The sequence below is a fragment of the Electrophorus electricus genome, chromosome 4 (assembly GCF_041902795.1).
Source record: "Electrophorus electricus isolate QZ-2024a chromosome 4, ASM4190279v1, whole genome shotgun sequence".
NCBI lineage: Eukaryota > Metazoa > Chordata > Actinopteri > Gymnotiformes > Gymnotidae > Electrophorus > Electrophorus electricus.
In genome coordinates, this window is record NC_137500.1 from 257,323 (window position 1) to 270,148 (window position 12,826).

The following is a 12,826-nucleotide window of genomic DNA, read 5'->3' on the forward strand; positions in this document are numbered from 1 at the left end:
AAATATATGTATTTAGAAGTGTGATGCTGCTACCTACTGTCCAGTATAAGCAATAACAGCCTTTGCTTTTTCATGTGCAGGAGAGAGATTTATGGTTGCTTACTTGTTTAATTGAGATTTAAGGTTGTTCATTTGTTGTTTACTACATGGCTGATCTAGTGGCTTTGGTGATGATTGTTTTTGTGCTGCCATCCAGACAGAAGCAGTTTTCTCTAAGTGTCTTTAAGAAGCTGTCCACAGCACACACACCAGATGTGCTCACAGATTACAACCCAATGATGGTTTTCTTTAAGTGTCTGTAAACTGTCCTTCACAATTAGTCTGATTCCGCAGTACACTGACCAGAATACATCTCAATGATGATATGCGTTTTTTCTTTTCAATGTATGTAGGATATGTAAGATGGTTGGATGTAGTTGAAGTCAGTCTGTGTCACTGTTTGTTTATAACGTCTGCTTGGATGTATTTGTTTCAGATGGTTTTGCTGGGTGGGGTTGCCAGATCTCCCCCCAGAACACCCTCCTTTCCTTCATTTGCTCACACCGTTTGTCTTTCCTAGCACGTCGAGCGCTTCCCTGCCTACCCTGGAGCAGAAGGAGCAGTTTCAGGTCAGTGTGGTGCTTTTCTGTTTCTAGCAGATGCCCTTATTTCCAGTCCTGGGCGATTAAATGTGCCAAACCAAACACAGCATAATAAGCTTTAATGGTCTCAACAGCGAATAACTGGGACATTTTGAACACCCAGACCTGCTAGTTTGACTTTTGTATCAAACATCTTGGTGTGATTTTAGCATTGTGTTGAAGAAGTGATTGATTGTCACTGTTTTCAGCCCTGATCAGTGATGAGCAACAGCAGGGCAGCTCTCAGGAGAGCTGTTTCTCCAGTTCAGTTTCTGACCAATTAAATTTAAAATTGGGTTTAGCTCTTTTTTTGCCAAGGAGTATACAGAGGGTAACTCGGGGACCAACTCGGGGATCAACTCCTTACCAGTGTACTTTTATAGCCAGACTAGAATCCAAGGATACATCACACTAACCCCCTGTCACATAGGACTTGTAACACGGTGACAATAACCCCCTGTCCCACATCAGTCCTAACACGGTCATATTAACTCCCTGTGCCACAGCAGTCGTAACACGGTCACACTAACCCCCCACCACACAGCCTTCATAAGTCACACTAACCCCACACTAGGTTGCTGGTTCAAGTCCCGCCATTGCCAACTCCCCACTGTCAAGCACCTGAGCAAGACCCTTAACCCTCAATTGCTCAAGTTGTACTCTGTCATAATTGTAAGTCGAATGCTGTAAATGCAAATTGACTTTATTTACATTATCTGTTTGTGTGTAAATGGAGATGTACCTGCCCGTGTTCTTTATTGGACTAATGCTGTAAAGAAACAGCTTGTTTTGTTAAGTGCTGAAATGGCTCTGTGTGGGGGTTTGTTTGTGTGTGTTTGGCTGGCTCTGTGTGTGTGTGTGTGTGTGTGTGTGTGTGTGTGTGTGTGTGTGTGTGTGTGTGTGTGTGTGTGTGGAGTTAGTGAGCGATCTGATGGAGCCTGTGGCTAAAATCTGTACTCCCCCCTGTACTCAGGGGGACTGGGGGAGAAATTCTGCCATTACTGACCACTGCAGGGAGGGGAGGGGAGGAGGGTTGGTGGTGTTTGAGGACAGAGAAATGAAAAGAGGATTTAAACACAGAAACTAAGGGTAGAGAGAGGGAGAGAGCGAGGGAGAGATCTGGAGGGAGAAAGCGAGGGAGAGATCTGGAGGGAGAAAGCGAGGGAGAGATCTGGAGGGAGAAAGCGAGGGAGAGAGCGAGGGAGAGATCTGGAGGGAGAAAGCGAGGGAGAGATCTGGAGGGAGAAAGCGAGGGAGAGATCTGGAGGGAGAGAGCGAGGGAGAGATCTGGAGGGAGAGAGCGAGGGAGAGATCTGGAGGGAGAGAGCGAGGGAGAGATCTGGAGGGGGAGAGAGATGCTGAACTAGGTCTGGTGGGTCTTTCCCTAGGGAAATAAAGGCTTTGTGTGCAGGACTCTGGTCTTCAGGTCTCATCGGACTCTTCATACAGGACAGAATATCAACTGGGTTATAAAGAATCCTTTCAGGGTTAACACACACTCACATGCAGGCTCACACGTGTGCTCACGGACGCTCACTCACACACGCTCCTTCACCCCCCACCCCACCCCAAACACATTTACATGCACTCATACACTCCTTCTGTCCTTTCTCTCTCTCTCTCTCTCTCTCTCTCTCTCTGCCTCTCCTCTCCGTTGGCTCATTCTGTGGTGCAGACTCCGTTCCTCCAGGGTTCCCATCAGAAGCTGTGTGAGTTGGAGCAGCACAGCTGTGACGGAGCCCTGAGCGTCACACAGGAGCAGCAGAGCCGTGAGGAGGTGATCGCCAAGGTGAGGAGGCTCAGAGCTGCCTAGGTCTTCTGCTTTCTGTTTTTAGTCTGCTTTGAAACAGTGTCTGGTGATAAATGCACCACAGAAATAATGAAGACTGTGACTGTAACAACCACTGCATTGTTCTGACCACTAATAGTTTACATTGATCTAACATTCTTGAGTATTAGAAACTTCTGTTTGATACAGATGTTTAAATACATGGATATTAGTGCTTTAGGAAGCCACAGAGTTTGTCCCCTTGTGGAGGACCTGCTCAGGTACAAGCGTGTGTTCCTGGTGCTCTTACAGGTCATAGTGCAGATGGCGGTGGACTTTGCCCAGCAGTCTGAGCGGGTGCGCATGGGCCGTATGGCCAGGGAGAGTTCCACCGGCACGCAAACTGTGGCTGGAGCCGCCTTGCCAGCAGGGGGCAATGTGGAGCAGCTCCTGGAGGAGCTCAGGAGGAGGCAGGAGGAGGTGCTGTTGCTCACACAGAAGCTGGAGGTGCCAGAGACCCCATCAACGTTCCCCCGACCTGGAGTGGAGCAGGACCAACCGAGTGACAGCCACATCACAAACAAACAGGTATGAGCTCTCACACACACACACACACACACACACACACACACACAGAGGTACAAGCTCTCTCACATGCACACGGGGCGTGCACACACACACACACACACACACACACACACACACACACCTGTCCTACTACGGTTCATACACAGGTACTAGGCTATATTGGTTATTCCAATTTTGTGATGTGTGAGATTTAAGTGGGTGTGAGACTCTCTCAAAAGACTTAAGAGGTATGCATACACATTACACTCAAATACACCTCTGTATACTCAAAATACATTATGGCTAACCCTAACCCTTATATCCTGGGTTAGGCTTAAGGCTCACCCTAACCCTTAAATCCTGGTAGATCATACAAAAGAAGAGTGTGATTGCTGACCTCAGATCAGTAAAGCCACTCCATGTATGATCAAGCTTGGTGATGTGTATGTAAATGTGTGCTTCCATGAAAACGGTCAGCGTTTGTCCGGTATGGTTCGGGGAATCTGTCCTGCTCTGGTGTTCAGCTGCCATGGTGAGGGCTACAGATGTCCAGGCTTGCATAGACTGATGGTAGACAGGTCTGCAGATAGACAAGTCTATAGACAGATTGGGCTATCCATAGACACACAGACTGTGTGCTGTGTGGCTAGACAGGTCTTTGTATGCTGTGTGATTGGTTGTTTTCTCTAACTTCTCACAAACTGCTTTATTCATATTAGGCTGTGATGACAGTTCTATGGGCTTGTGATTTATGTATGTCGGTGTGTGTGTGTTTCTGTGTTTCTGCAGTTGTTCAAGAAACAGCATTTCACTTTGAAGGTCTCTGAATGTAATGTTTGCGTTTGTCCACCAGGGGGCAGAGCTTACAGGAGTGGTGAAACGGGCGGAGCAGAGTGAGAGTGCAGGGCGTCAGCACGGACCAGCCAATATGCAAAACAGTGGCACACAGACAGAATGGGTAACACACACTCAGCTCTCCTGCAGAGACTTTGATCTGTGATAACTGTGTGAGTTTGGATCGTCCCTGCCTCGTACCCAGGGCGTGAAACTGTTATGTTACTGTGCATGTCAGGCGAGATATTAAAATGTGGATGGTGTAGGTTATCTGGTTATGGAAACCTCATGCTGTCTCTTACGTCTCATCAAGAGGTGGGGCTTGTTGCCACAGGTGCACCTGTTGCTATTGCAGCACAGTGCCAGTACGGTGTGTGTGTGTGTGTGTGTGTGTGTGTGTGTGTGTGTGTGTGTGTTAACACAAACTTCTCTCAGAGACAGCACTGTTGGCCTTTTCTGGTGGGAGCAGAGCAGGAAAGCGCTCTAACAGCAGTCCCTGACGCTAACACATGTGCTGGACGGAGGGGTTGTGTAGCTGGAGGAGATGACTGGGTTTCTGTCTGTGTTTTCACTTTTGCCTGTTCATAACCTGCGGAAGAGAGGAGTGGATGAGGAGGGAAACATGAAGAAAGAGGAGGACCATGGAGGAGATGTGATGTTAGAATTGTCTTCTCCACACACAGAGTTCTCTGCTGATGTTACAACTGAAAGGTGAGGACACAGTTGGTCATTCTGTACAAAGTTCTTCTTTTCATGAGTCCACTTTCCACACTTCACCTTTCTAATGAAATATAAGCTTGTTTATTACCAGCTTACATGGTTTGGAGACACTGAAACATGACTACGCTTTTAACACGTGTGGTTTGTATCGGTTGATTTTGTTCAATTTAGGGGTTAGGGTTAAAGTTACCATCACATGGTACTGCTCTCTCTTTCCTCTCCCTTCTCTACTTCCCCTCCTCACTCCATATGTCTGTAGGAATTTCTTGCGGAGAGCCAATGAGAGACTACGTCAGGTCCTGGTGGACGTGCTGAAGACCACAGCAGCTGCAGAAGAGACCATCGGCCGACATGTGGAGGGTGTACTGGAGGCAGACAGCAGGGGGCAGCAGCCGCAACACAGAGGTCAGTCGCAGCACGGGGGACGGGGAATGCAGGGTGGAGGGGTGAGGGAGGTGGGGTAATGGAGGGTGGGGGCAGGGGTTGGGAGGGACACTCTCCTGCAGGTCTGTGCTTTTTTGCCCTGCAGTGACCTCAGCACTTCTGTAGCTGCGTGCTGCACGTCCTGCTCTTTGGTGCCCCTGTGGGGTGGGGTAGCGTCTGCCCTCACAGCTCAGCCAAGAAGGTGACGTTTGTCTGACTCTCCTCCTGCCACAGAGAACGAGGACCAGTCATTGACGTTATTACATATTGGAATGTTTTTAGCTCAAATGCTGACTCATCACAACATATCACATCATAATTTAGAACAAAAGATGAGCCTATCAGAACCAGTATGGCTGCTTGTCCTGTTGGACTGGTTTGCTGTGGTTTTCTGCCCTGTTTGGCATGGCTGTTATCTGCCTGTGTTTAAGGTACACTAACACACAGAGTGGTTCCACAGCAGACAGTGTGAGAACAATACAGCCCTCATCAGTGCAACAACGTCCACACGGTAGGTTAGGGTTCTCCCCAGAGACCAACGCGACTCGTGTCCCCAGGTGGAGGCGTTGTAGTGGTTACACGTGCGTGGGGGGTGGGTGGGGGTGGGGGGGTCACTCATTGCAGTGTCCGGTCAGCTGCTGCATTTTCTCTTGTTGTTGACATAGATGCCTCCACTGAGAGTTACTATGGCAGTGAAACCGTGGCAGACGATGCCAGTGTGTGGTCTGCTGAGACAGAGACTGACCAAGGTCTGGAGATGTCGCAGATGATGCCGGGGGTGGAGCTTCAGCTGGAGAGGGAGGAGCTACAGCCTGAGAGGGCTGAGCTACTGCTAGAGAAGGAGGAGTATCTGATGAGCATCAGCACCAGACTGCAGATCGCTGTGGAAAAATTACTAGTCGTCATTACTGGGACCACCAACCAGGTACGGCTAATCCAGAACAGACTCAACTTATTCTGCTAGGCTGGTACCAGTGTTTCTGAGCTGCTGGGATGGTATCAGTGAGTGTTGCTGAGTGTTGTAATTGAGTGTTAGTGTCAGACCTAATAGATGGGACTGTAAGGAGTGTTTGTTACCACGGTCACTGCCCCACATCTATGGCACATTACAGCATTTTCTAGGGGTTCAGAGTGCGGGAAATCTTCATAAATAAAAATTCAGACCTATCTATTTATAACAGCATAGCATTAAACACATCAGCGTGTGCTCTCAAAGTGCTGTGTGTGTGTCTGTGTATGTCTAGTGATGGCTGGTGCTCGAGTGTGTGTGTATCCACTGATGGTTGGTGCTCTGTCCTGGTCTTAACTTCCTCCCGTGTGGTTTCTGAGAGAGAGTACACTGTATAAACTGGCTGCCATTTCTCATTGATGTGTGAGTGATTTGTAAAAACTGATATCTGTGTAAAGAGTCCTTGAGCCCATGAAAGGTCCTATATACAGTGGTGTGAAAGTGTTTGCATATTTGTCACACTTAAATGTTTCAGATCATCAAACAAATTTAAATATTAGACAAAGATAACACAAACACAAAATGCAGTTTTTAAATTAAGGTTTTTATTATTAAGGGGGGAAAAAAAAATCCAAACCTACATGGCCCTGTGTGAAAGTTATCGCCCCCTAAACCTAATAACTGGTTGTGCCACCCTTAGCAGCAACAACTGCAATCGTGTTTGCGATAACTGGAAATGAGTGTTTTGCAGCTCTGTGGAGGGATTTTGGCCCACTCATCTTTGCAGAATTGTTGCAATTCGGCCACATTGGAGGGTTTTCAAGCATGAACCACCTTTTTAAGGTCATGCCGCAGCATCTCAATTGGATTCAGGTCAGGACTTTGACTAGGCCACTCCAAAGTCTTCATTTTGTTTTTCTTAAGCCATTCAGAGGTGGACTTGCTGGTGTGTTTTGGATCATTGTCCTGCTGCAGAACCCAAGTGCGCTTCAGCTTGAGGTCACAAACAGATGGCCGGACATTCTCCTTCAGGATTTTTTGGTAGACAGCAGAATTCATGGTTCCATTTACCACAGCAAGTCTTCCAGGTCCTGAAGCAGCAAAACAGCCCCAGAACAATACATTACCACCACCATATTTTACTGTTGGTATGATGTTCCTTTTCTGAAATGCTGTTACTTTTACGCCAGATCTAATGGGACATACACCTTCCAAAAAGTTAAACTTTTGTCTCATCCACAGAGTATTTTCCCAAAGGTTTTGGGGATCAAGATGTTTTCTGGCAAAACTGAGAAGAGCCTTTATGTTCTTTTTGCTCAGCAGTGGTTTTCATCTTGGAACTCTGCCATGCAGGCCATTTTTGCCCAGTCTCTTTCTTATGGTGGAGTCATGAACACTGACCTTAACTGAGGCAAGTGAGGCCTGCAGTTCTTTGGATGTTGTTGTGGGGTCCTTTGTGACCTCTTGGATGAATTGTCTCTGAGCTCTTGGGATAATTTTGGTCGGCTGGCCACTCCTGGGAAGGTTCACCACTGTTCCATGTTTTTGCCATTTGTGGATAATGGCTCTCACTGTGGTTCGCTGGAGTCCCAAAGCTTTAGAAATGGCTTTTACAACCATTTCACTGCCAGTTATACTGTGTATGACTATGTATGTGACAAATAAACCGAACTTGAACTATAACTTTTTCCAGACTGATAGATCTCAGTTACTTTGTATCTCATTTGTTCCTGAATTTCTTTGGATCGCAGCATTCTGTCTAGCTTTTGAGTATCTTTTGGTCTACTTCACTTTGTCAGGCAGGTCCTATTTAAGTGATTTCTTGATTGAGAACAGGTGTGGCAGTAATCAGTCCTGGGTGTGGCTAGAGAAATTGAACTCAGTTTTCCAAAGATGTGATAAACCACAGTTAATTTGTTTTAAATCACTTTCACACAAGGCCATGTAGGTTTGGATTTTTTCCCCCTTAATAAACAAACCTTCATTTAAAAACTGCATTTTGTGTTTACATGTGTTATCTTTGTCTAATATTTAAATTTGTTTGATGATCTGAAACATTTAAGTGTGACAAACATGCAAAAAAAGATATCAGGAAGGGGGCAAACATGTTTTCACACCACTGTAAATGTAAATAATAATAATAGCAGCATTATTTTTCCCATCCTGAAATTTCAGACCCCTGGATTCTTTTATTTCTCCAGTGGCATTTTTTTACTTTTCCTGTTAAATATGAAGAAGGAAACTGTCATTGCTAAAATGTCCTGATAAAATACTGTGATAAAATACCCTGATAAAATGCTATGGTGAAATGCACTGATAAAATACTATGATAAAATGCACTGATCAAATACTATGATAAAATGCACGGACAATATGCTATGGTAAAATGCACGGACAAAATGCTATGGTAAAATACACTGATAAAATAGTGTGATAAAAACTATTTTAAAAAAAGCAAAAAACAAAAAAAAAAACCCAGTAAAACTGAGCTTCTGTTCATCCCAGGTACTCCCAACCCTTACCATGACCTCACTGTTTCCTTCGAGAGCTCCCTGGCATCACCATCCAAAGCTGCCTGTAGCCTGCGCGTAACTTTGGACAACCAGTTGTCGTTCTCAACTCATGTTTTTAATCTAAACCGGTCTTGCGGATTCCTCCTTTGTGACATACGAAGGATTCGGCCCTTTCTCTCACAGGAAGCTGCCCAGGTGCTTGTACAGTCTCTTGTGATCTCAAAGCTAGACTACTGCAACTTGCTACTTGCTGGTCTTCCTCTAAAAGCCATCAAACCTCTACAACTTGTCCAGAATGCAGCAGCATGACTGATCTTCAATCTTCTGAAGTTCACACATTACTTAACTGCTGCGCTCCCTTCATTAAAATGTACTGATATAGTACTATAATGAAATGCACTGATAAAATAAACTGATGAAATGCACTGATAAAATCCACTGATGAAATGTACTGATAAAATGCACTGATAAAATACTATGATAAAATGCACTGATAAAATGTACAGCTGAAATACTATGGAGAATACACTGATAAAACACTATGGGAAAATACTATGATAAAATGCACTGATAAAACACTATAAAAATACTATGATAAAAGGCATCACACTGAACACGAACACACACTGAACACACATGCACACACAGACACACATGCATGCGTTCACACAAGTGAGCATGAGTTGCAGTTCTGAGGATGTTGATATAAAAAAGAGGATTTAAAGAAAAAGTATTTGTTAACAACGTTTTTCTAAAGCAGTCTGGCATCTGTTACACATCTTGTATTGAACTTACATGTAATGGAAAACCATCACAAAGTTTAAAACTGGTTAATGTATTTTCAGTCTGAACCAAAGTGAAGTTTTGAATCTTTCCACTAGTGGTGTGTGCTCTGAGGGGTCAGAGTGTTTCCTGTCTCCGGCCCCGTGTGAGTGACCTCCAGGGCTGGCTATCCTTTACCCAATTCTCAAACGCTTACTCATCTGTACCACTGGGAAAACATACTGCACTGAATGCAGAACTGACAGGCATCACGCACACACGCTGACGGACAGGCATCACGCGCACACACTGGTGGGAGTCAAACATCACTTTCACTGCTGGACTAAATAACTAGATATTGGAGACTAGAGACAGAAGCTTCACACCCTAACACCCTAGCTTCACACCCATTTTATGTTGAGGTCAAGTTAACAAACATGTTTATGTTGAAATAAATACACACCTACACAAGTCGTTGTGTCTGTTGCTTTACACTCTTATCTCTGTACAAAAATACATATTGAAATGTCTCGAGCATGTGTGGTTGTTTTGGGTATTTTTTAGAATATATGTGTTTTAGAAGGATCAAACATCATTTTTGGGCAGTTTGGACAGGGCTACATGATGTCAGATTTGCAGTTTTCCCTTCTCTGACAACACAGAAATGTGAGCTGGGCCATGTGTGTTGGTTTTGAGCATGAGATATGAGAAGAGGTGTTCTCTTTCTCATGCGCTCTCTCTCTGTCTCTCTCATGCGCTCTCGCTCTCTCTATGCTCTGTCTCTTTAGTAATATGCGGGGTTATGCCTGTAGGACTCAAGTGAGACTTGTGTTTCAAAGGTCTCACTGCATGTACCCAAGTTTGAAATGTTTCAATAGTGAAACACATCATTGTTTATTTTTTAATGCAGAATACTTGTCAGCCTTTCAGCAGATATTAATGATGTACGAAACATTATCTAGTGTTGCCTGTGTGTATGACAGCTGTTCTCTCAGTTGAAGTCTGTCAGCTCTGCACTAAGGCCATAGTGCAACACAGCAGAGCGCAGGTTAATGTCTGTCAACCTGGCAACGTGGTTTATCAATAACTCAGAGACTCACTCTCGGGGCTGAAACGGAGAAAGAGAGAGAAAGAGAGAACAGTTTACATGTGAGCATTAGTGTAACAGTGTTGTGTGGGACAGTGCTGATTTGTGTGTGTTGGTGATTAGTGTATGAAAGGTATAAACATAAAGGTGTTTGTTGAAGACTTTACAAGAAGTGGAGATGAGTCTGGAGTCTGAAGTCTGCAACACGTTACGTCTTAAGTTACATGGAACATGAATCCAGTCTGACAAGCTGCCATGGCAGGGTGGGTGTGTGTGTGTGGGTTGTATTTGCAAATCCACCTGTCTTGAGCTTTTGAACCACGCCCTCAGGGATGTGTATCCTGCACACGGCTACACACCAGGAAGTGTGTGTTTAGAGAGGGCAGAAAAGCCTCATCTGTGTCAGCTACCGCGTTTCACTCTCGATTGCTTGTGTGTGCAAGTTAACTCTGTGTGTGTGTGTGTGTGTGTGTGTGTATGGAAGCTAATGAGAGGCTGTATTCTCTCGAGAGCGTTAACACGGCAGTGTGGAATTGTTAATGAGGGAGGGAGAGAGGGAGGGAAGGAGAGGTGGAGGGAGGGGTGAACTCTGAAGACTGGGCCTGAGTTTCCAGCTCCGGGGGAAAGCTGGATTCTTCTCTACAGGACTGCCCTCAGTTCGTCCAGACTGGACTTTCGGATTTTCTTTTTCACTACCGACTGACGCTGACTGTGTGTGTGTGTGTGTGTGTGTGTGTGTGTGTGTGTGTGTGTGTGTGTGTACTCCCCAGAGAGTTTTTACCTGGGGCTTGTGCTGCCTGCCTGAACGTGTGTGTGTGTGTGTGTGTGTGTATTTATTGAAACCCTTGGATAGGCACTTCCGTGGATACAGTTGTGTGTACACGTGTGCGTGCGTGTGTGTGTGTGTGCATTTATCTAAACCCTTGGTGAGGCACTTCCGTGGAGACGGCTGTTTGGCTCTGCGATGCTCGCTCTCTTACACACCACTCCGTGTGTATCCCTCGCTGGCAGTACATGAGCGCCAGGCAGCCTCTGACATACAGCTCCACCTAGCATGGACTCTTACCGGACGTACTGGGCCTCTGAGGCCTCGACGTTCCCAGGCCCTGGCTGGCTGGAGAGCCAGGAGCAGGACATGTACGAGGTAGAGTCCCGCATCCCGCTGCCCCGGCCGTTCAGCCTGAGTGCGGCGCTGAGCGAGAGGAATGCCGTGGTGGTGCGCACACACATCTCCCACGTCCATCACCCTGACGGACACCTGCTGAGGGTCGTCTCCAAGATCTCCCTTCCCACGCCGCCCTACACCGTGAGTGCTGCACTCTGGACAGACGCGGCTGGGGTCCCGCCAGGATGCTACCTTGTTTGGGGACTGTGAGGTTTTTAAAATGCATGCATGTTTTTATTTATCAAGGATTTTTTTTTAAATCCAAGCAAGCTGCAGGTTGTCTGAGTGAGTTATACCTTCTCTCCTCTCCTGTGAGCTGCTCAGCCCTCACACATGTTCCCTGAGCGCGTGTGACCTTTGCTACTGTAGAGTGTGTGATAACTGTAAAACCTTTCTTGTGTTAAAGTCTTCTACCAGAGTATATACATGTACTAAATGTCTTGAAGAATAGGGTGTGTGTGTCTATGCCACTGTTGACACTTCCAAATCGAAAGTTTAGCAACCTAAACCCCAGCCTAATAGCTATGGTGCATGTGTTGTAAATGCTGATTTATTACGCTGATTATAATGCTGATTACATCGCTGATTACAAAGCTGATCATAACTGATTATATTTCCATTTGTTAGAGCTGCTTCATGTATAGTCACAGAGCTACAGTATGATACTGATTCAACAAGACACTGCTGCTGTTGACACAATTTACACAATGATTTAAAGTAGATCAGGTATTCTGCACAATGATCCATAATCTATATCTACAGTACTCCCTGAACAATAATAATAAACTGCCCAACATGACATAATAATCTTGAACCGACAGCACCACCGTATCAGTCTTATCAGATTTATTGTTAGATCAGTTGTGATTGAACTAAACCATTTTAGATTGTTATAGGCAGGAGAGCAGCTGAGCATTTAGTGATGTTCTGATTCTACATGAACACCTCCATAATAAATGACCTGCCCGTAGTACACACCACAACATAGTACACACTGCAACATAATACACACTGAAAGTACATACTGTAGCATAGTACACACAAATGTAATACACACCACTGTAATACAGTATAACAGTACACACCAATGTAATACACACTAACATGTAGTACACACAAATATATTATACATAGTACACACATACATAGTACAAGCATAGTACACACCAATGTACACCATAATGCAGTACATATCGTAGCATAGTACACAGTAATGTAACACTATAACACAGTACACACTGTCACGTAACACACACTGATGTAATACACACTGTAGTAATGCAATGTGGTACACAACAATGTAATAAACACGAATGTAGTACACACAAACCTACAAACCAATGTAATGCACACTGTAACACAGTAAACACAGTGCAACACTGAAACATAGAACACAATGGAAATGTAGTACACATTGT

The 12,826-nt window shown here is 45.2% G+C and overlaps 1 protein-coding gene across 9 annotated transcripts in view; it reads left to right on the forward strand.

Annotated features, from left to right (window-relative positions):
• akap9 (A kinase (PRKA) anchor protein 9) overlaps positions 1-12,826 on the forward strand; it is a 73,738-nt gene that overhangs the window by 27,283 nt on the left and 33,629 nt on the right. For all 9 annotated transcript variants that reach the window (XM_081711730.1, XM_081711732.1, XM_081711737.1 and 6 more), the window contains 7 exons: positions 560-608; positions 2,296-2,409; positions 2,701-2,976; positions 3,809-3,913; positions 4,388-4,500; positions 4,769-4,914; positions 5,598-5,857. In XM_081711730.1, coding sequence (XP_081567856.1) covers positions 560-608; positions 2,296-2,409; positions 2,701-2,976; positions 3,809-3,913; positions 4,388-4,500; positions 4,769-4,914; positions 5,598-5,857 — 1,063 coding nt within the window. The remainder of the gene's footprint in view (positions 1-559; positions 609-2,295; positions 2,410-2,700; positions 2,977-3,808; positions 3,914-4,387; positions 4,501-4,768; positions 4,915-5,597; positions 5,858-12,826) is intronic.